Raw genomic sequence first — 22,138 nt, forward strand, 5'->3', positions numbered from 1 at the left:
GGTACCAGGGTATACTCCGACGAGTGTTTAGACCAGCCTTGTGTCCTTCTAGTGTTTGAGTAACATAACCCACCCACACATGTTGCATCTGTTAAAGTGTGACAAATTAAACCTTTATAATTGTTGCACTTACTGTATTTGTTTGTTGCACTTACTGTATTTGTATCAGTTCGCTGCACTTATTGAATTTGTATTTGTTTACTGCACTTATCCTATTCGTAGTAGTTTGTAGCACTTATTATATTCGTATTAGTCTGTTGCAATTATTGTTTTCGTAGTAATTTGCCTCTGCACTATACTTTTGCTCTGGTTTATGCTTTAAGATGCTTGTTTAAGAAAGGAGATGCACTTATGACTTCTGGTGACTAGTAGTTCTCTTGAATACCTATGTTGAATACACTTCCTGTAAGTCGCTTTGGATAAAAGCGTCTGCTAAATGACTGTAATGTAATGTAAATGTAATGTATAATTATTTTTAATTCATGTCGATGATTTTGCAGAGCAGCTCCACCTACCTTCAACCACAGCAGAAGTCAAATAAGTGAATAAAATTAAGTGAAAACATCTGTTTGGGTGTGGCAGGACTTTAAAGTATATTCATTTCATACTCCTATCCATAACAATTCTATAATAATAAAATTATAAACAACAGTTATTTTTCTTTGTTTTATTGCAACAACAATAGTGCCAAAAATTGCACAGTTTACCCCATTTACAATGACATCAGATACAAATGTGAGAAATATAAAAAAACATCAAAGCAATCAATTTTGACACAATAATGCCTAAACCTGAGGAGAAAATACTCTTCCACACCAGAGCCTCGGAAGAAAATACAAATAAAAGAAAACAACCCCTCAGATAAGGTACATTTTCTCTTCTTTCATCTGACGGCCTGTTGCAGTGTATTAGCAAAGGTCGGAGGACTAATTATTTCTGCACAACAAGGACCAGCCAGCAGGAGGTTACAGGTTTTAAAGTCACTCTAGGCAGAAGCAGAATAAAGACAAACTGATAGGGTTACCAGACTTATAAAGCACTTAAAAACAGTAGTAAACATTTTAAATAATTTTTACCTCCATATCATCACATAGACAGTGGAAAAGAAAGGTCTTATTTAATGACATTTTTCAATACTTGGTAAAGAAAGTAATAGTGAATACAAACAACCAATGTGACAACGACCAGGTTTGATGATGGTTTTGATAGAGTTCAATGTTGGTTATCTTGTTGTTAGTCATGTCATACTGTGGTATTGCACGACAGTTTACCTAAATGCGAGATGTATGTGCTGGGACCATCAGATGACTCATGCTGATTCAACATTGGAATAAACTTCCTAAATGCTCAATAAAAAAAGCTGTTAAAATGCTCGATTCTGAAAGGGAATTTGGTCTGACTGAGCAACTCGTTTTCAGTAAGTTGAACTGAGAGCCTTGTCTTTGTTTTCAGCTCAAGTTTATGCAGGATGGATGAGTGGAGTGAGTGGAGCAGGTGATGGATTATTTTTCTTAAGTGTGTTTTGATTCAATTGCTAATAAAGCTTAGGAAACATGAAGGAGCTCACACAAAGAGGGGAGAAATCTCTTAACTGTCTGATATCTGTCTTTAGGCTATTTTATGTTTTTATCCTACTATATGCTGCATGATGTACATTTGATTGATAGTAAAATAAGATACCAAAACATGGTCTGAGGTATCACCTACTGTACTACCAAGACAGGAAAGTTATTGGACAATAAGCTACACTTTACTTCATTTCCATAAATCAACTTCATCTTTTTGCACACCCAGACCCATTTTAATAAAAAGAGAATAACTAGCATTAAAGTTAATGTGGATAAAGTATTTACTTGTTTCTTCCTGTAAAATATCCTTTTGTCGGAGTTCAAAATATGTAACTCAAAATGAATACATGATATATTGACACATTTCACAGCTGCACTCCAACAAGAGAGCAACAGGACCGTTGTTTGTTTTACAGGTTATAAAAATGGCAGTATTTAAACTTGAGTGCTAATGAAATGTAGACTTTGATTCCTGGTGTTAATTCACTCCAACATTAAAGTTATAACCTCATTCTGGAAGTATTCAAGGAGCTGATTTTCTGTCCTACTCTAAAATATAAGACAAAAGCACAAAACGTAACCTCAGTTTAAATGCCTAATATTCCAAAACATCATTTTGTCTGAGGAAATGTCACTTTTTTTGTTTGTTTTACCCCCCAAGTGATGATTTTTTTCAGTTTGGAAAGAAATCCCTCACGTGTAAATCTGGAACTATGACATGATCACAGTGAAGACCGATAAAAATCACATTTATATTAATAAAAAATAAAAAAAACACACAGCTTTCATCTCTACTAATTTGTTCTACAAAGTAGTGTTTGCCACCAATTCACAAGAGGGAGATGATGTGCATCTCAAAGCACTAAAACGGCACCAAACGGACGAGTGCACAGGAAAGCTGATCACTTACATCACTAGTAACTCCATTAAAATCCAAACACGTGGAGACATTCGGTGCGGGTACATTCACATTGGGGAACAACAGCTGTGTCTTTGCAGAGCATGCTGACGTATATGATTGTATGCTTGCTCAAAAAGGGGCAAGAGTGATTGGTCCCTAATGAACTTATCTTTAGTGTTTTATAAAGCCACGCAAGTCTCAAATCATACTAGCGTGTTGCAGAAATGTTTCCGTGAGTAAACACATTCACACAGAACCAGAGAAGCACACTTACATTCACTGTGGGCCTTTATCACTCAGCAAAGACACTGCTGCTGAGGACTGAATGGTTTTAAACCTACTAGCAGGTATGAGACAGACGCACTGCTGCATACACGAAGAAGCAGAAAGGCACAGCAGCTGCTTCACTGACATGAGGGGGTGTGAGCAACAGCAGGAGGACGAGGGACAAAGCAGTAAGACACCATTTTTTAACGCAGAGGCATCAAGTACAAAATATAAGGATAAAAAAATAGTGAAATGAAACTCCAGTTGTGGTAGATCAATCGATCGTCTGTCATGCAGTAGACATACTTTAAATCGCTAGTTGTTAGTTGTGTTTCATACATTTTCAGGTATTTAAAATGTTTTCTAAATCACGTTTTCTGAAAAACATAAAAGGTAAGATATAAAACTCTACAACTAAGGGCCATCAGAGGGAGTGCAACAGTTAACCGGCTTATACAAGTTAATGGCTAACAGAACGGAAGTCTAAGAATCAACAACAGTCAAACCTACGTGCCAGAACAACACACACCACCTCACAGGAAACAGTTCATCACGATGATCATGATTATCATGATGACGGTATGACGCAATTCAAAAATTCCAAAGCTTCAAGCATCCTCTTCTTATATCACCTGGCATTAAAAGGATAAGTCTGGTGATTTTCTGTATTTCTCTTTATTTCAACAAAACCCAATAGGAGACCAACACCAACTAATTGATTCTACTAATAGGTATTGCCTGTATATCTAAAGCCTCCTATATCTTTGTGTATTAATCAACAGCTGAAAATAGTCCCCAACAATTTCACTATTTACTCCTGTTTGAGTAACTTTAAATAATAACTACAGTTCCCGGCTGTTTTAGGAGATTGCTGAGCCTTTTTTTCCAATAAAACAAAACGATATGTTTGTGAGCGGTTTTTTTTCTTTCTTTGCAACATCATCATTAGGAAGCAATAGTATTGAGATGCACTCCCACACTGTTGGCTTTGGTTGACAACAAGAAAAATGAAGAGCAACCCCAGCCTCATCTTCTAATTTGTTCTTGAATGGATAAAATTGGAACCACAAGAACTCTGCTCTTACATATTAAGAAAAAAACCATTCAAAAAATAAGTTTGTTTTTATTTCAAGACTTGCAAAAGGACACACAGACCAGTAGTTTTGTGATCCGTTTTCGATGAAAAGGTATTTAAAAACAAAAATAAAAGTAAGACATAAGGTGGTGGTATCCTTGGTCCTAAGTATTCACCTGTGCACATCCCATTAAGACCAGTGCCTTCATAACCAGTAACCATGAAATACAAGACACTTCAGCAATTCCATTCACAATATGGAGTTCAAACACTTTTCCGTTGAAAGCTTGAAGTTGCAGTTTGAAGCTCCAATCATACTGTGGATCAGCTGCAATACCAAACAGACATCCCATAATCCTCCACTGAACATAAATCCCAGGCTTAGTAAGTAATCTGCTTTTTGAACCTTGCTAGTCCGACACTTCACTGAGAACGATGTTTAGCTTCTGCTTCATTGTATCAAATTACCAACGAGCACATTCTGATTATAGTCATTAGGAAACCTCAGGGACTGGCTTTGTCCGTAGCATGCTACTGCGTGTCCATAACATAAAACTACTCCATGAATATTTATGATGAGTGCCATCCCCTGATGCTAATTTGTCTGTTTAGCATATTTATCTCCCAATCACCTCATTAACTTTCGGCGCGATCGCATTTAACCAGTCAACACCTGTGCATTACCGCCAATTAGGCTCCTGTCATGGAGGTCACTGGATCAGCACTACGGCGCTGTCCATGAAGTCTTCCCATTCCTCTGAATGTTTTCATGTCTCATTGTTTTACAAAATTAAATCTTTTTAAATTGATCAACAGAAGAATACTGTGATGTTAAAGTAAAAACAAATCCAACTTTCTAGGTGTTTGTTCAGATTTTGTAAAACTGGATATGAAAAATATTTAACTGAGAGACATGCTAACAACTCGACTGTTACATGAACACAAGGACAGTAGTGTGCATGTAAACCCAGTCATAGACTGTGGAACTGCTCCCACAGGTCTCCTGCTATTAACTTAGTAGTGGTACTTTTGCTATTAAATATATTGTCAATTCATAATGAATTGTAGATGTTTGTTTTTACTTTCCCACTTTACTTTAGTCACAAATGTACTGGGGAGCTAAGAGCTGATTTGACACATCTGTGCAGGGAAATTGACAGTAGCTACAAAAAAACAGAAGAGTGAGAACAATAATTCTGATAAAGAGAAACTGTGGAATTGTACTGATGGAGGCAGTGCTGTGAACCTGACTTTAAATTAATATATCAAGAGAACTTGTTGAGTTGGACTGGTTTAGATTATTTGAAATAGAGAGACAAGGCTCTTGCACATGCAACAACACCAACATATTAATTTTTAGATCATTCTGAAATTCCTATTTGCCCTCTACCTTTCAGTTCTTGGCTCATTTCTTACAAGTTTGAAAATAAATCACAATTATTTCTGGCCAAAAGACTATTAGGCGCTTATTTTAATCAAGCCCTTATCCTGCTGCTTATTTAACAGTCGTTGTTGCCTTAGTGAGAGAATAAAAGAATGAGAGACCTGAAGGTAGGGTTGTACTGAACGTTTTTTTGTTACATTCAAAGCTACTTTTGAGGTTTTCAAATAAAGCTTCAATTGCTTATTATTCCTAATATTTTACGACATCATCACCTTAAAAAAAAAAGAGAGAAAATATATATTTTTTGTTATTGTGGTTATATTGGTGTACTTTTCGGTATTGTTAGATTGCTGCTAGGCCGCCCCATGAATATGGGTGCTTTGTTTGCAGCAAGAAAGAGAGCAAACTGTTTTTTGACGACAGCGGAAAAAGTTGTTCTTGAAAGGCTAAACACCAACAAACATGGATTAAAGCAGTAGACTTCATTAGATTAACAAATGTGGGGAAATTTTGGAAATTATGACATCTATCTTTTTATCAATAAGATTTGATGTTTGAACTTTCCAATGCTCTGGAGTTATTGGAAATGTTCGGATGGTATGAGGCAGAAACAATTATAAGCAGCCACCGCAGGAATCTAATTATTAAAATGGTATATAATTAATTATCTTCATCTGCAACTGTGCACACATACCGGGTTAAAACAGAATAGATAGATATGCAACAAAAATGAGAAAGCATTTGAATATTGATTAAGATTCAAATGCGTAGATTATGTGTGAAACCTTCTTCACTATTCGGTGCAGCGCTACCTGAAGGCGAAGCGCAATGCAAAAAAACCCAAAAACAAAGCAAGACACATTTATGTGCCAATTCCTTAACAAATTTGTTTGGCTACACCACAGTATTTTAGAGTTACAAGGAGTAGATCGTAACTTTCTTCTTCTGAAAAATACGCCTTTTCCAGTGCAAACCTTTAATTTGCCGCCATTGTCATCGTTCTGGATCAAAAAGGTGAATATGGGAGAATGTAAACATGATAACTTTGGGTTTTTCTCACAGAGGGAATGTGTGACACTGCCACTGGAAACAACAAAAAGAAAAAGAACACATTTGAACAGTAACACCCTGTTAAGAATCTCTAGTATCAGTAGCTTCACTGGTTGTGGAGTTGTTGCTCCTTGAAGGCAGAGCTATAGATATACAGAGTAAGGCAAACTTGGTTTCAGGTCAATCCTTCAGAGCCATATTCACACCAAATGGTCCAAGGCCATTACATCCTCTTATTTGAAAAACATTGTGTAATTGCCAAAGAGCTTTTAGTGCCAACATCGAGCGCACAGTTCCCCAAGCTATGTATGTCTATGGCTCTGCTCCACGGCAGCGAGATAGAGCACGTCTTCCTGGAACGAATGGTTCTCGAGCAGCTTCAGGGAGACGGGCTGTAATTTAGAGAAAGGCTTATTATGGTAGAGATGTGCACCGAAACGGGCCAGATACCGTCAGAGCAGGCAACACAAGGCCATGGGGACGAGTGCCGCCAACAGGAAGTAGGTGACTCTGTAGAGGTGGAGTGGAGAGAACGTCACCATGGCAATGGACAAGGGGAGCGAGAGGCAAGACGTCAGAGGCAGGAGTTTACTGAAAGAGATGGAGGAAAAAAGTTGGGAACTGCTGCAGAATTCCCCTCAACTCTGACAGGATGATAAATCGGATAGTGAATGTGTGTGTGTTGGTGACGAAGTGCTCTTACCTGTTGCTGAGTTTTAAAGTGTTGCAGTTAATAAGCAGGATGTACACAATGATTAGAGGCACGCTGCATGGCCAACAAGGGTCAGGATCCAGCTGGGTGGAATACCTGCAGAGGATCACAACAAACACCCGTTCATTTTACCCATCACCTCCTCACCTTTTTATTGAACATCAACTATTACGTTATGCGTTTCAGCATTCATTTGCCATATTGTCATTAAACCTTGCGGGAAATATATTAATACTAATATACGGATATTGATCTGACTAAATAACCATGAAGTAAACTTGCTATGCTACTTGCTAGGAAAGTCCTGTTTCAGCTCTACAAACGAATCAGAGGTGGAGATGAGACACACCAGCGACCTTAGTGCTTGATAAGAGTCAACAGCCGGATTCAGTTCATTACATATTTTACATTTGTTTACTCAAATGAAGATTTTTAAGATTGTTTCTAAAGCATCTACAAATGAATGGGCCTTCTTTGTAAGTACCCAGAAATGTATATAGTACATTTATCAGTGAAGTATTTGCTATAAAATAAGTAAAATAAAAATGAATAGCCAAAAATGTCCTGAGTGAGGCACAGAAACAACACACTATCTAATAAACACAGCCTTGTGTGTCTTGGTCAATGGGACCCTCATGCTGTCCTTGTATTTTCATACTGTACCTCAGGTTGCGGATCCAGTGGAGGAGTGAGGGTGCGATGAGCATGACAGGAAGCGTGAAGAGTGCAGATAGGCAGAGGTGGAGCTGCAAGTCGTCCCTCACCTCCTGCAGAGCACACTCAGACAGCAGGGGGGCGCCATTACATTCTTTAGACTTGCTCAGAGATTCTGCATCGACGATGCCGTTCTCGGCTTCTCTGTGCTTCCGCGGTGCCTGGAAAGATGGTGAAAAACTTAATTTACTTCCTACTGTCATTTGACAAGAATCAAACTAATATATTATGAAACCCTGACTCTGCATTCAAATCACAAGCAACCACAATATCATCGAACTGACCGCCTGCTGCTGGCTGGTGAGATTGGATCAATACAGTTCAACCTGGAAATCTTACCAGATTCAACATGTGACTCAAGGATCTTTCTGTCATCTGTAGCCTCAGTAACTGAAAACCCAAACAAAGAGAGATATATATGTAGAGAAAGGGACAATCAGAGTCTTTGGTTTGATTTTTGATGCCACTCTGTTAAAAGCTGGGAAGGGCTTCATCTGTATGCCCATTGCTAAGACTCACCCTGTAAAGGTGGAGCAGAAAGGCAGCAAAGATGGACAGCGCCCCGCAGGACACCCCTCCTATAACAGTCAGACACAGAGTGATGAGGAGCTGGGTCCGGAGTCCCAGGGTGCCACAGTCTCTAGACACAGATGGTCTGCATAGAAAAGGAGGTTCACAGGTAACTCACATTGTATGAGACACTTAAGAATGGGTATGGTAATACATATTCACAGAGCCTGAAGACCATCCTTTTACAGTTTCAGATCACAATGCCCTTGCTTAAATGTCCAACCATACCTGTGGAGTGGAGCTAATATAAGTGAGATCAGTCGCATGATGAGACGGAGCAGCGCGCTGCCCCAGTACGCCACGGCTGCCCCCAAGATGTAAAGAAGAGGGGACAGGAAGAGGGGCCATTCTTCGACCGGTGCTGCATCCTCAAGAGTACCACCATCAGGGTGGGTTGAGGGGAGGGCATCCATAGGGGGGAGATAAAGAAATGACCAGACATCTTGAAACCAGCTACAGCTGAGGGGAGGAAGGAAAAGTAAGATTTATTAGAGATTGAGAATATCCAGGTATCTTCATAAAACATAGGACCTTGAGTTATTTTTGTCAAACTACTTTTTTCATGGTCAAGATTGATTGTTCACCCTTTATTTAACATCAGACTTCCAAAGCCTACCTAAGTAAGATGTGCAGAATAAAGACGGGGAGATTGACTTTGTGAGGCTGCAGACCTTTGGCCACCACCTGGCTCATGTCTGCAGCTCGCCTTGACTTCAGGATGGAGGACAGCTGCCCCCCACAGGCCTGGAGCAGCGTGACAGCTGTGTACACCGGCACCATGGGACCACAGAACCTCAGTATCTGTCAGATTAGAGAGAGCAGGTCGGAAGACCAATACAGGTAAGGCTGTTTTCATTTAAACAAAAACAAAAACAAACAGAAATGGGAAAAGACAAGAAAGCTGTACCTGTCCCAGCACCCTGGGTAATGAAGTCCTCACTGACACCTGAGGTTATAATCACATAATTGAATTAGCGTCATGCTTTAAACTCTTTTTTGATGATAAAAACATGTTTGTCATGATGAATTGTCAACAGGGTGTGCAGGAAGAAGAAGGCTTTGGCTCTTTCCAGCACCTGAGGAGGAGTACCTTATATTGGCAGTTGGGGGCGGTGTGGAGCTGAAGGAGGACACCTGAGGCGTTGTCTGGACGACTTGTGTGGAGCATCCCTGAGATCTCAGTCACTGATGGCACACTGGCAGACAGATCACATAAAGTTATGACAGAAACCGTGAATATGACATGTAAATCTGCCAGAACGAGAAGGAACAGACGCCGACAGCACTGACCTGGCTGTAGTTAAAGAGTCCTCTCGAAACCACGGCACGTGTATTCTGTACACATTGGGCAGTCTATCTGCAGACAGACATACAATGATCATTGTTTCATTTCAACATGTGCACGTGTCTCCTCTGGAAGCCCTGAGAGGCGTGTGACAAAAAAAACCTAATCTAAATGTTTATTACTTGCTACAGGTTAAACTAAGGTTTTACCTGTATCATCTTTCTGAGTTCCTTAACTTTGTGACCCGGGGAAAACGGGTGACATTTTTTTGGGGCAGTTTAAACCTTTTTTCTTGACCTGGCTTCAAGCTGCACTTGACGGGCGGACAGCAGGACAGAGAGCAGGACTCAGGTGGGACGAGAGGAGGTGGACTTTGGGTTTACATCAATGATGCTTGGTGTTCAAACACAGTGAAAGTTGATGGAGAATGTTTTCCTAATGTTGAACTTTTAATGTGAAGATGTCGGCCATATTATCTGCCCAGAAAATAATTTTGGTTGCTGCCGTTTATATTCCTTATGATGCAAATTAAAAAAGAAAAAGCAGCACATGGATGCACTGCTGTTTTTGTTTTGTTTGTCATGCGTTTGTTGTGTTACAAATGGGCTACAACTGAATTTCGTATGCATATGTATCACATGACAAACTTACCTTTATTTACTTTGCACTGGCTTGCAACACTAATCCTGAAAGCCTGATAGACCTAAAGACACAGACGCGTTTAAAGTTTAGTGACACAGTAGGAACAGAGATACGGAGTTGAGCAAGCGCCTAATGAAACAATGAAAGCTACCTGGTGAAAGTGTTGCAGCTTGATGGTGTGAAGAAGTCCAGAGAAGTTGACCGAAACGTCGCTGACAGACAAACCTGGAAAACCAACAGTCACTGAAAAAGAACTTTTATCTCCCAAGTTTTAGAGAATTCATATCAGCAGTCACACTACTCACCAAAGGACAGAACATGTGGCATTGGGAGAGACAGAGTCTGAGATTCTTGTCTCTGCCACTCGCATTCCACTGTGAACTGTGGACAAGACACATTTTGTAATGTTATTTGTATAGATTCAAATTCGTGATATTTCAAGGTAAGGGTTCTCCTTGTCTGTTCTTGTGGCCACTTTTTCTGGGTTGTCTCAGGCTTTAACATTCCACAAGTAACTCTTTTAAATAGCTTGAACCCTACATTCTGATTACACTGGCGGCTTTTGTTTTGTACTTGCATTCACGGTTTGCTGACCTTTCCTCTTGTGCCATCATCTGTTCAAAACAGGTTTATACTCTGGTTTAAGACCAAAAACCTCAGCTGTGCTTTTCAAATTAAAATTATGTTAACATGCCAACATGCTTTAGGTTACAATCTCAAACATCTGTTTTGTTCTCTTTGTCGACAGATGTGTGAGGATCTGACTTTCACTTGTTTTTGAAGTTTCATCGTCTGTAGTCATCGCTCTTTTTTGTTTGTTGGCCAATAGTTAAAGTTTACATGCAGGGCTGGAAGAGACTTAGAGAAAACAGTTTGACAGCTTTACACAAAAGTAAGTTTTAGAGCATGTCCTCTGTGTTAGCTCCGCCTACTCTCTCTGGCAGACCAACCACTGATGGAAGACGCATCACCAACTGTGCGTGTTAGCATGTTGTCTTTGGCATTCAGCTCAAAACCCAGCATTGCAGAGTTACAGCCTCACAGAAGATATAAGTTGACTCTTATGTCCTGTTATTGTGTCTTCCCTTACAGTAGACCCGAAGATGGACGGACAAAGAACTGAGAGAGACCTATCTTATCTTCAGAGAGAAGTGAGTTCTCATTTTCAATGTACCTGCTTGCCATTGAGATTGGAGGCCGAAACAACCAGGTGAGTAACTGAAGACAAGTCACTGAGACTCAGAATCAGGACCTGAGGAGGATTACAGACAGTTGTAAGTAACCAACAGAAGCTCAGACTGGACTGGACGCTGTCTCAGGGGAGGATTACCTTGTAGGGTGGCAGAAGCTCAGTTCCCATGGACAGATCCACCGCACTCACACTGGAAAATTCAGAGAGCACAAGTGAAGAGAAACAGAAATACATTCGTCACCTACTATAATATAAGACAAACAACAAATTGGGGACGGTGGAAAAACTGAGATGTGGATAGAAGATGTAAGGTGGGTAAAGAGATGCACTTTTATCATATTCTTACCACGAGGAACTGTTCTTGTTCACGCAGCCGTAAACCCAGCTAGTCATCTCCTGTCGAAACAACGAATCAGAAACATAATTGCATTTTGAGTACAGATTACTTTGGTTTATGCTTTATTTTGATATATGGCTATTGCACTTAAATCTCCCAAAACAAAATGTTTAATTTTACTTCAATCTCTATGAATCATTGAACTACGAAAGCTTTGACACAAATGAGAAAAGAAAAATTCTGGTGATTCATTTTTCTAATTCTGATCCAAATAGTTTACTCTAATGTGTTTAATGAATAAGAAAAGGTGGGCAATACACTTTATCAGGGTAATCCTTAATCTTTGCTTGTGAAAAAGAGTTTAGCCAGGATCCATTTCTTCTAAGTTACATTTTCATCTGTGAAAACAGGAGGCAGGTGAAAAAAGTAATTTAAGAAAGTTAGAAGATTACCCTGGCAAAACTCTTTTTCACCTATTCTTATGAACAGTTCACCCCAAAATCCAAAACAGGATCTATTTTCTTTCACTCATAGTTCCTACATGACACTGCTCACAACAAGGTCTGTGGATTTTCTTCAGTAACCAAGTCATGATTTCTGGAGAGACATTAAGTTTTTTAATGTTGTTGCTTTGAGCACCACAAGCAGATTGCCCAATAATAATACATATACTTGTCCCATTATATTGTAGAAAAGACAGACATCTCTACTGCTGATACCTCAAACACTAGGCTACTGACACTAAAAACAATGTAGATTGGTAATAAGCATTACAGATAAGAAAAAAGATATGGATTTTTGATTTTGGGTTGAACTGTCCCTTTAAGTCATGAACATGGAAGAAAAAAAGCAGATATTGAAAATGGATTACCAGCAAGAGTTTTTTTTCACTTCCATATCTGGGCTTCTGTACTAAACATATTAATGATACGGTGGGCAATTCGGTAGTCCAACACAGGGCTCGCGACATGGTTGACTAGCACAACGGTGCTGAAAACTCACCAGGTTGTTGCTTCGGCAGTAGAAATGGCTGTAGGCCTTCCTGCGACTCGACAGGGCAAAAAGAAAGTATTTGACTTGTCCTTCCTGTAGACAGAGAGCAACACTGAAGACAAGTGGTATATTTGTTTCCTGTTGGTATCAGGGATATATATATATATATATATATATATATATATATATATATATATATGACCCATTTAATATATTGATACAGAGTCTGGTACCTTTGGTGTGCTGTAAGCCAGGCGCAGTGTGTTAACTTCACTCCACGCTTCAGGAAAATCTGGTAAAGGGGAAAAAAAACAAGGACACAGGCACGAGTTATACCTTAATAGTGTCACTCGATCAAAACTGCATTCATTGGCTTTATAGAGTCATTAAAAACTCCAAATATAATACAAAACAATGAATACCAAAATACGCATACACATGTGGAGATATGGATTTAAAAGCACAGGGACAGGGAAACCAATGGAAGCTACTCGCACAATGTCTCTGTTTATTCCAGCCTCGTCATGATTAAGTGTTTATCTCTTACCTGAGATGGAGATGGAGGTGTCTTCAGTTTCTTCCAGCATCCTGACAGGGTGTCTGATGAAGTGATGGTTTAGTACAGCCATTTTCTTCTCTGGGTTTACTGTGAACTAATAAGAACACACTTGTTAGCTTGGAAGCAGATGGCATGAGCTTGCGATGCTTACATATCATTGATGTAATACTTTATGGGCTTACAAGTCCCACTCGTCTTTCTGCTATGACAACATCCCTCCACTTTTCTTCACAGACAGATTAATAATTGAAATGTGTATTAACGTTTGTTGTTCTGACCTGTCTGGTTTCTGGATCGATGAGGTCAAAGAATGCCCTGACAGTAGCGAGAACAAGCTCTTTGCACCTGGAACACAACGAAATATACACTGCATATTAATAACCTGCATCCTATTTAAATATAGCCCTAAAGAAATACACAGTCTGCCTAAACATAATGCTGTGTCTTTTACCAAACGATTGACAGATGGTCAGTGGACACCCAAGTCCTGGGAACTGCAGTCACCTTGACAAAAAGAAGACATTGAAACAAAATGTAAAGATGAGATTCAATCACTTGAATGCAGGTAAAGCTCTTCATTTCTTAAAAACATTACAGGGTTCTTGGAAAAGTTCCTACCAGTACCACTAAACAAATTCACAAACAATGCTTACCACTAGGGACAACTTATTGGGGTCTCCTGGGGTACAAGGCAGGGATGTCAGGCCGGAGCGGACCTGGTAGTCACGGTAACCACCCCCGACAGACAGAACCGTGACGTTCCTGAGCTTTTTCGCCTGGTTAATCCACTTCTGTCTTACTGCAGAGTAGAAATCTACATAGAGTGGGGACAATGACAAGTTAAATGCACAACGTTACATTATCTGTCCATAGGGGTCTCTCAAAACAAAAGACAAACAAAAGAGGGAGTTGTTGTCTTCACCACATTAACCGTTATTGTAGTCAGCTTCTCTCAGCTTATTCAGCCCTATTATCCGCAAATGTCTCCTCCTCTCCAAAACATACAGACGCGGTAACTAAAACCGGTAAAAACACGGACTTAAGCAGACGCAAGTTAAAAATACGTTTGTCTTAGTCAGTGTTTGGCAGACACAGGATGTCCTGGAGGGGCTGTGAGCTGAGCTGTGGCTAACTTTTGCTCAGCTTGTTTCTCTGACAACGTTAGATCCTTCATCCTGTTTAAATATATAGTTAAAAACAACCAAGATATTAAAAGTGTATCGTTAAGATGTGGGTTGAAAATTAATAAAAGGGGTCCATCTCTGACAGTGTCTGGTTTGTTGGAAACATAAGTGTTATCACAAGTACACAACTAAACAACATACATTACATAAGTCTTGTCAATTTTAGACATTTTAATGCAGAAATGTTAACTATTATAACTTAAAGTTAAGTTATCTGAATTCATAGTTTACATTACAGCTATGATCTTGAAAAGTTTTTGCCATATTTGCAAATACAAATAATAAATTTTCACATTTAAGAATAAGACTGTATTTGGGTTTCCTCAGGGGGTACGACCATAAAATCTGTGATTGCGTTACTTTTTTTTTGCTATGTAAAAAGTTCAGTGTTCAAATGTCACATGAGCGCAGGTTACCACACAGGCTGAACAATACAGTAGCTGATCTCACTGATTAGTCTCTTCCTCTCTGGTCAAAGGTATTGGGATTAGTATTCCAATCAGCAGTTTTGGTGCTAGCTTGGAATGAGGCGACATCTCAGAGCACAAAGTGTCGGTGTACCATTTGAGATACCGGCACAAGAGTTCTCCTTACCCAGCAGGTACGGGTCCAGGGCCAGCACCGGAGCCAGGTGGGGGGAGGCCTGGGTAATGATGAGGCTGACCAGATTGGTGTTAAAGCGGGGCAAAGTGAAGAGCGCCCGGGCCACCACTCCTCCCATGGAGTGACCAACAAGCACCACACTCTGAGGTGGGGTCTTCAGGGACTGAGGAGCAGGGAACATTAGAAAACTGATTATTTAGTTTAATTTAACCTAACCCACTTATTAAAGATTTAGGGTAATATAATTACCAGAAAGTAGAGTTAGAGAATAAAAGGCAGGCAGGTTGATAAACATACGAATATTTTCTATTAACTGTGCATTTTGATGCACTCGTTAACATTGGTTATAATTATCTACTGTTGCCAGGTCAGATTATTTACTACTGCAAGACGTACAAGTAAGAGGGATTATTATATTCCTTAAAGTTTAAATGTAGCGGGTGATGAAATGTTAGATCTATCCCCCACACTGAAATATGACTCTACCAGCAGTATCTGCCATCTAGAGTAAGTAAACCTGTCTGACGAGCAGCTGGTATTTGAGGCCTGACCTTGTAGAGCCTCAGGATGGCCTTAATGCTCTCATGCAGGAAGTGTGTCTGCCTAAGCAGGCTGCCGCCGTAGAGCGCCACCAGCTCCTCGTTGAAGTCCACGGTGAACACGTTGAAGTGGAGACCTCCCTCCATGTTCTCGGCCTTCCTCAAGGCCACTGAGCCCAGGGAGCGAGCTTTGAGAAGAGAAGGAGACATTTTGATGGTGTGTTTAGGGGAGGTGTGTTTTCTACAGACAGCATTAAGAACAAAATGTTTAAATAAAATCTTACAGATGTGAGGGTCCATGCTTGTCCTACACTAATCAACACTGTATATACTGAGCATTAATGCAAGTGATGTGCTGCAATAAAAAAAATTGTTGTAATGTGCAAATTATTATTTTTACTATTTTTAATTATTGATTAGAGTCATCATATTTTAAGTTTCTTCAGATCCTCAGGGCAGCTGTTTGTTACCTAAAAAAAACAAACTCATTCTATATACATAGTCTGTAGCATTTTCTTGTATGGAAGAGCCCTGAAACATAGCAGCAACACCCTGATCTGATTCTGGTACCTCATCGAGCTGTTGTAACATGTGAAGTTAAATAAGCCCGTCCAACACCAGCTGTTAAAAATAAACCGGCTTGAGGAGTCTTAACGTGGGTCAAGAAAAAGCTGAAGAACAGAGAGCACGGAACACCATCACAAACACCACAGTGTAACAGCGCAATGTGTTTGTATTCACATGAAGAAAGGCGCGGGTGTTCTCCTCCTACACACAACTGATAGCAAGAGCAGGGGGGCCGGCATCATCTCAGAAAGGATTCTTATCACAGAGCTTTACTGGAGCAATGAGTTAGAGAAAAGATTATGTCACCAAAAGGGTCCAGGTTTGATTTGCCAAGTATTTACAGCTGCAATTGTAAATATGTTAGTGAAAATCTAATATATAATAAACAAATACTATACTTTCCTTTAAAAAAAAAAAAAAAAAAAAAAAAAGGCTGTCATTTTCTGAAACAGCTGAGCACTGTAGTTCTTTAGCAAGGTTACATAATCAGGAGTCAACTGGGTTTCTACAGGTACTATTTTCAGCAGAGGATTAACACACATTTGGTGCTGATGTGGTTTTAATGGTTTTAATAGTTTTTGCTCAACTACAAGGCTTGATGGCAAAGAGGAGGAAGATATATCAGGCCTGCAGTTAGCCAGCCCACCCCCGTAGTCGGTGCTAGCCGTCCCCCGGCAACCCCCGAGCAGCCGGGAGGCTGGGTGACTGTCCGAAGGAAGCATAGTTCTATGTCGAAGCACACGGGTCACCACCAACCGCTTCACGTTTCTAACCGGTTTTCCCCGCTCAGCGACACACCCGCTGAGAAACCAACTCTGGTGATCGGCAGCTCCATTCTGAGAAACGTGAAGTTAGCGAAGACAGGGGCCATAGTTAACTGCATCCCCGGGGCCAGAGCGGGCGACATAGAATCCCATTTGAAACTGCTGGCTAAGGCTAAACGTAAATACAGTACGATTGTTATTCACGTCGGCGGTAATGACACCCGATTACGTCGCTCGGAGGTCACTAAATTGAACGTGGAATCGGTGTGTTCGTATGCAAAGACAATGTCGGACTCCGTAGTATTCTCTGGCCCTCTCCCTAATCTGGTCAATGATGAGATGTATAGCCGCATGTCATCATTCCGCCGCTGGCTGTCGAGGTGGTGTCCTGCAAACAATGTGGGCTTCGTAGACAATTGGCATACTTTCTGGGGAAAACCTGGTCCGATTAGGAGAGACGGCATTCATCCTACTTTGGATGGAGCGGATCTCATCTCTAGAAATCTGACCCAGTTCATTAGTGGACCTAATCCATGACCCAGAGTTCAGACCAGGAAGCAGAAGCAGAGTCGCAGTCTTTCACACTTCTCTGCGCTTCCTTTGGAGCAGTTACCCACCCATTTACCCACCCAAAACCCTATAGAGACTGTGTCTGCCCCACGGCCACTTCAAAATTTAAAGTAGTTATACAAAATAACTTAATAAAAGTTAAGGCAACCAATGCAACAGTGCATCAAAACAGGACAATTAAATGTGAATATTAGATCTCTGTCATCTAAGGGTGTACTTGTAAATGATTTAATATCAGATAATCGTATTGATTTATTTTGTCTTACTGAAACCTGGCTGTGTCATGAAGAGTACGTTAGCCTTAATGAATCAACTCCTCCAAGTTATATTAATACTCATAGTCCTCGAGGCACAGGCCGAGGAGGTGGAGTAGCAGCTATCTTTGACTCAAGCCTATTAATAAACCCTAAACCTAAATTAAATTACAACTCATTTGAAAGCCTTGTTCTTAGTCTTTCAAACCCGAGCGGGAAAGCATTAAAGTCAATTTTATTTGTTATAGTGTACCGTGCACCAGGTGCGTATTCTGAATTCCTATCTGAATTCTCAGAGTTTTTATCTAGTTTAGTCCTTAAGACAGATAAAGTTATTATTGTAGGGGATTTTAATATTCATGTGGATGTGTATAATGATAGCCTTAGTACTGCGTTTAGTTCATTATTAGATTCTATTGGCTTCTGTCAGTGTGTACATAAACCGACTCACTGTTTTAACCATACCCTCGACCTTGTTCTGGTATTGAAATAGAAAATGTAATTGTCTCTGAACAGCAAGGTATTGTCTCTCTTTTATCGGACCATTATCTAATAACCTTTGAATTTGTTCTACCAGAGTGTACGCCATTAGGCAAAAGTTTCTACACTAGATGTCTATCTGATGATGCTGTAGCTAAATTTAAAGAAGCGATTTCTTCAGGGTTTTATTCAGTACCATTGCTCAATATAACAGAGGACTCCTATGCTAACTTTAGTCCGTCTCAGATTGACCATCTTGTTGATAGTGCTGCATGCTCACTGTGAATGACACTAGACTCTATAGCTCCTCTAAAAAAGAAGCTAATAAAAGAAAGGAGGTTTGCTCCATGGTATAATCCTCAAACCCGCGATTTAAAGCAAATATCGCGAAAACTTGAAATGATATGGCGTTCCACCAATGTGGATGAAGCGCGGTTAGTCTGGCGAGACAGTCTTAAAATATATAAGAAGGCACTCCGTAATGCTAGAGCAGCCTATTATTCAGCATTAATAGAGAAAAATAAGAACTACCCTAGGGTTCTCTTCTGCACTGTAGCCAGGCTGACAGAGAGTCACAGCTCTGTTGAGCCGTGTATTCCTATAAACCTCAGTAGTAGTGACTTCATGAACTTCTTTAATGATAAGATTCTAACTATTAGAGAAAAAATGTATAATCTACTGCCCTCAACCAGTACCGATCGATCCACAGCTGTAGAACCTGAAATATATTTAGATGGCTTTTCTCCCATCGACCTTCAACAATTGACTTTAACTATTTCTAAGTCTAAACCTTCCACCTGTCTCTTAGACCCGATTCCGACTAGGCTGCTTAAGGAAGTTTTACCTTTAATTAGCAATTCTTTATTAGAAATGATCAATCTGTCTTTACTAACGGGCCATGTACCACAGGCCTTCAAACTAGCTGTAATTAAACCTCTTCTTAAGAAACCTACTCTTGATCCAGAGGTGTTGGCTAACTATAGACCTATATCTAACCTTCCGTTCCTCTCTAAGATCCTTGAGAAAGCAGTAGCAAATCAGCTCTGTGACTTTATGCATAACAATAGTTTATTTGAGGATTTTCAGTCAGGATTTAGAGTGAATCATAGCACAGAGACGGCACTGGTGAAAATTACCAATGACCTTCTAATAGCTTCAGACAAAGGACTCTGTACTTTGATCATCAAATCCTATTACAGAGATTGGAGTATCTAATAGGCATTAAAGGAACCGCACTTAGCTGGTTTAAGTCGTATTTATCAGACCGATCTCAGTTTGTATATGTAAACAATGAAAGCTCGATGAAAACCAGGGTTAGTCACGGAGTTCCACAGGGGTCTGTTCTTGGACCTATTTTATTTACCTTATATATGCTTCCCTTGGGGAATATTATCAGAAAACACTCAGTAAACTTTCATTGTTATGCAGATGATACCCAGTTATATCTATCAATTAAGCCAGACGAAACTAACCAGTTCTCTAAACTTCAAGCATGTCTTACGGACATACGGACTTCTTGTTGCAACCAGAGGAGTCGCCCCCTGCTGGTCAGTCGAGAGAATGCAAGTTGAAGGCACTTCAGCATTGGCTTTACTTTTTAGAACCGGAGGTTGGCACCTGGGTTTTAATAGGTTAATAGTAATATTTTATTACTATACGTTTTCTAAATGTTTACATGCTAATTCCAGCACTGCATGCACTAAACAAACTGTATAAAACTTGATTTCAGGATGTGGTAAAGCTCTCACAATCACTGAAAGCTTGTGTACAAAATTGTGCAGGACAATCCAGTCAGCCTGCAGGTAGATCAGGTCCGGTAGAGAATAACAAAAAGCACCAAGCCACGCTCTCGTCCTCAAACAACCTCAGCACATCCACGTATTGAATAAAAATGCACCTCCTCCCTCTTGTGCAGTTGGCTGTCCGAAGCTGAATCGCACAACTTCCAACGTGCCTTGTTTTCTCCCGTTGCTTAACCCTCCATTAATGCTGTGCACTTACCTTGTTTGTGGCTGCCTGCGTTTCCAGGCAGGAAGAGCACAGGGGCACCGGTGAGTTTGAGCGATCGGGTCTCCTGGGCGTACAGACCCTCTCCATACAGGTAGAGGCCGTACGCTGGGTACAGTCTGGCCACGCGACGAGGCAGAGCCACACGCTGTGAACCCAACATGCAACACACACACACACACACACACACACACACACACACACACACACACACACACACACACACACACACACACCACACACCACACACACACAGGGTTAAGAGGTGAAGTTCTACAGTCACATCAATCTCAGACAGTTCATTAAATATGTGTCAGACCTGTAAAGGCATCAGGAACAGTCTCACTCTAAAGCACACAACGGCAGTGTGTTCCTCTTACTCTACAGCTGGGAGACAACCCCTCCCTCGCTGGCTGTGCACCTCATCGCATTATTATGAATACCTGCGGTTAATTCTGGCTTCATGTGAGATGTCAGAAGTTACATTTACAGTATAGTTGACCCCTTATATGTACAAGTGGTGTCCAGACTTGGTAAAAATACATAGTACATCATTTCCAACAAATGTTAAATTTCCAGCCTCTCAATGTGAGTACCTACTGCTTTGATCTACTTTTAATTACTGGGAAAAAATTTAAGGTGTTGGACGTCAACTTGGAGTACATGAAAGTATGATGGAAATATTAAAAGCAGACCAGACAATTGAGCTGTATCCCAATATTACAATAACTTATTTAAACATCACGGTTTGTCACAATGATACGTCAAGCTCCATCAAATATTTGCCTCAGACTTAAGAAATATGTATTTTCTCATCTACCCATTGTCTTCATCACAAGCGGTGCTGACACTGAGGTATTATTATATTCCTTTATTGATCCCCATGGGGGAAATTCAAGTGTTGCAGCAGCTCAACTACACAGACAATAAATACACATACTATACTATACAATACACAGACAATAAATACACATACTATACAACTACACAGACAATAAATACACATACTATACAACTACACAGACAATAAATACACATACTATACAACTACACAGACAATAAATACACATACTATACAACTACACAGACAATAAATACACATACTATACAACTACACAGACACTAAATACACATACTATACAACTACACAGACAATAAATACACATACTATACTATACAACTACAGACAATAAATACACATACTATACAACTACAGACACAGACAATAAATACACATACTATACAACAAAACAGGTAGCCCTGGTTTGAGAGACCATGTCCATTAACCAAACCTTAGACGAATACACACACACACACACACACACACACACACACACACACACACACACACACACACACACACACACAGAGACAGACAGACAGGTGTGTGAAGAAGCCATTGAGGAAATACACCTCAACCCTACACCAACCATTACCAGCTCTGTCGGGATTCAGAAAACAACTCAGCCATTTGAGGCTAGCAGGATGCTGTATTTCTTTTTAGCATATGCTACAAATATGCTAACATAACGAGCTCATTTGTGGTTGACTTATTATACGAGGCGTTGAGAGTGAAACAACTAGCCCGGCTACTCACCCGGTACTCCGGGTATTCAAACATATAGGTCATACTGCATCTGTTCTCCTCGAAGCCAGTCAGCAACTCTCGCAGGCCGACCGCCAGAAGCCCCAGAGCCAACCCGTAGAAGGCCACAGTGGCGAGTTTCATGGTTCAATTCGGACTCCGGGTTGTAGAGATATCACAAGTGTTCAGTCTCCATGTTTTCCGTTCTCATTCTGCGAACTCCTCGCCGTAGCAAGACACCACACGGGCTGTCATCCTCACCGGCTGAACCTCACAACAGGAACCAAACAGCACACCCGGAAGTGATTGGCACCGCTGTCAGCCAATGGGAGGAAT

General features: G+C 40.3%; 1 protein-coding gene across 1 annotated transcript; it reads right to left on the reverse strand.

Annotated features, from left to right (window-relative positions):
* Positions 1–667: 667 nt before the first annotated feature.
* pgap1 (post-GPI attachment to proteins inositol deacylase 1) lies at positions 668–22,042 on the reverse strand. Its single transcript, XM_054615367.1, has 26 exons — positions 21,815–22,042; positions 20,212–20,365; positions 15,588–15,763; positions 15,028–15,199; positions 13,903–14,063; positions 13,701–13,753; positions 13,528–13,594; positions 13,238–13,343; positions 12,924–12,982; positions 12,700–12,783; positions 11,707–11,756; positions 11,499–11,550; positions 11,343–11,420; positions 10,474–10,549; positions 10,320–10,393; positions 10,178–10,229; positions 9,532–9,598; positions 9,332–9,437; positions 9,149–9,187; positions 8,858–9,042; positions 8,470–8,700; positions 8,191–8,326; positions 8,011–8,061; positions 7,621–7,832; positions 6,949–7,053; positions 668–6,836 (listed from the first exon to the last, which is right to left on the reverse strand). Exons 1-26 carry the CDS (start codon positions 21,944–21,946, stop codon positions 6,698–6,700), a joined length of 2,817 nt encoding a protein of 938 aa, XP_054471342.1. The 5' UTR covers positions 21,947–22,042; the 3' UTR covers positions 668–6,697.
* Between the last annotated feature and the right edge of the window lie 96 nt (positions 22,043–22,138).

Source organism: Anoplopoma fimbria, chromosome 16 (assembly GCF_027596085.1).
Source record: "Anoplopoma fimbria isolate UVic2021 breed Golden Eagle Sablefish chromosome 16, Afim_UVic_2022, whole genome shotgun sequence".
Classification (NCBI taxonomy): Eukaryota; Metazoa; Chordata; class Actinopteri; order Perciformes; family Anoplopomatidae; genus Anoplopoma; species Anoplopoma fimbria.

What these genes read in the sequence shown, in the direction of transcription:
- pgap1 (XM_054615367.1), bottom strand. Translation starts at nt 21,946, where the DNA reads ATGAAACTCGCCACTGTGGCCTTCTACGGGTTGGCTCTGGGGCTTCTG. An exon ending in CCATCCTGAGGCTCTACAAG is followed by an intron (nt 15,200 to 15,587) that starts GTCAGGCCTCAA and finishes CCTGCTCCTCAG; the next exon opens with TCCCTGAAGACCCCACCTCA. An exon ending in AACAAGAACAGTTCCTCGTG is followed by an intron (nt 11,551 to 11,706) that starts GTAAGAATATGA and finishes TGAATTTTCCAG; the next exon opens with TGTGAGTGCGGTGGATCTGT.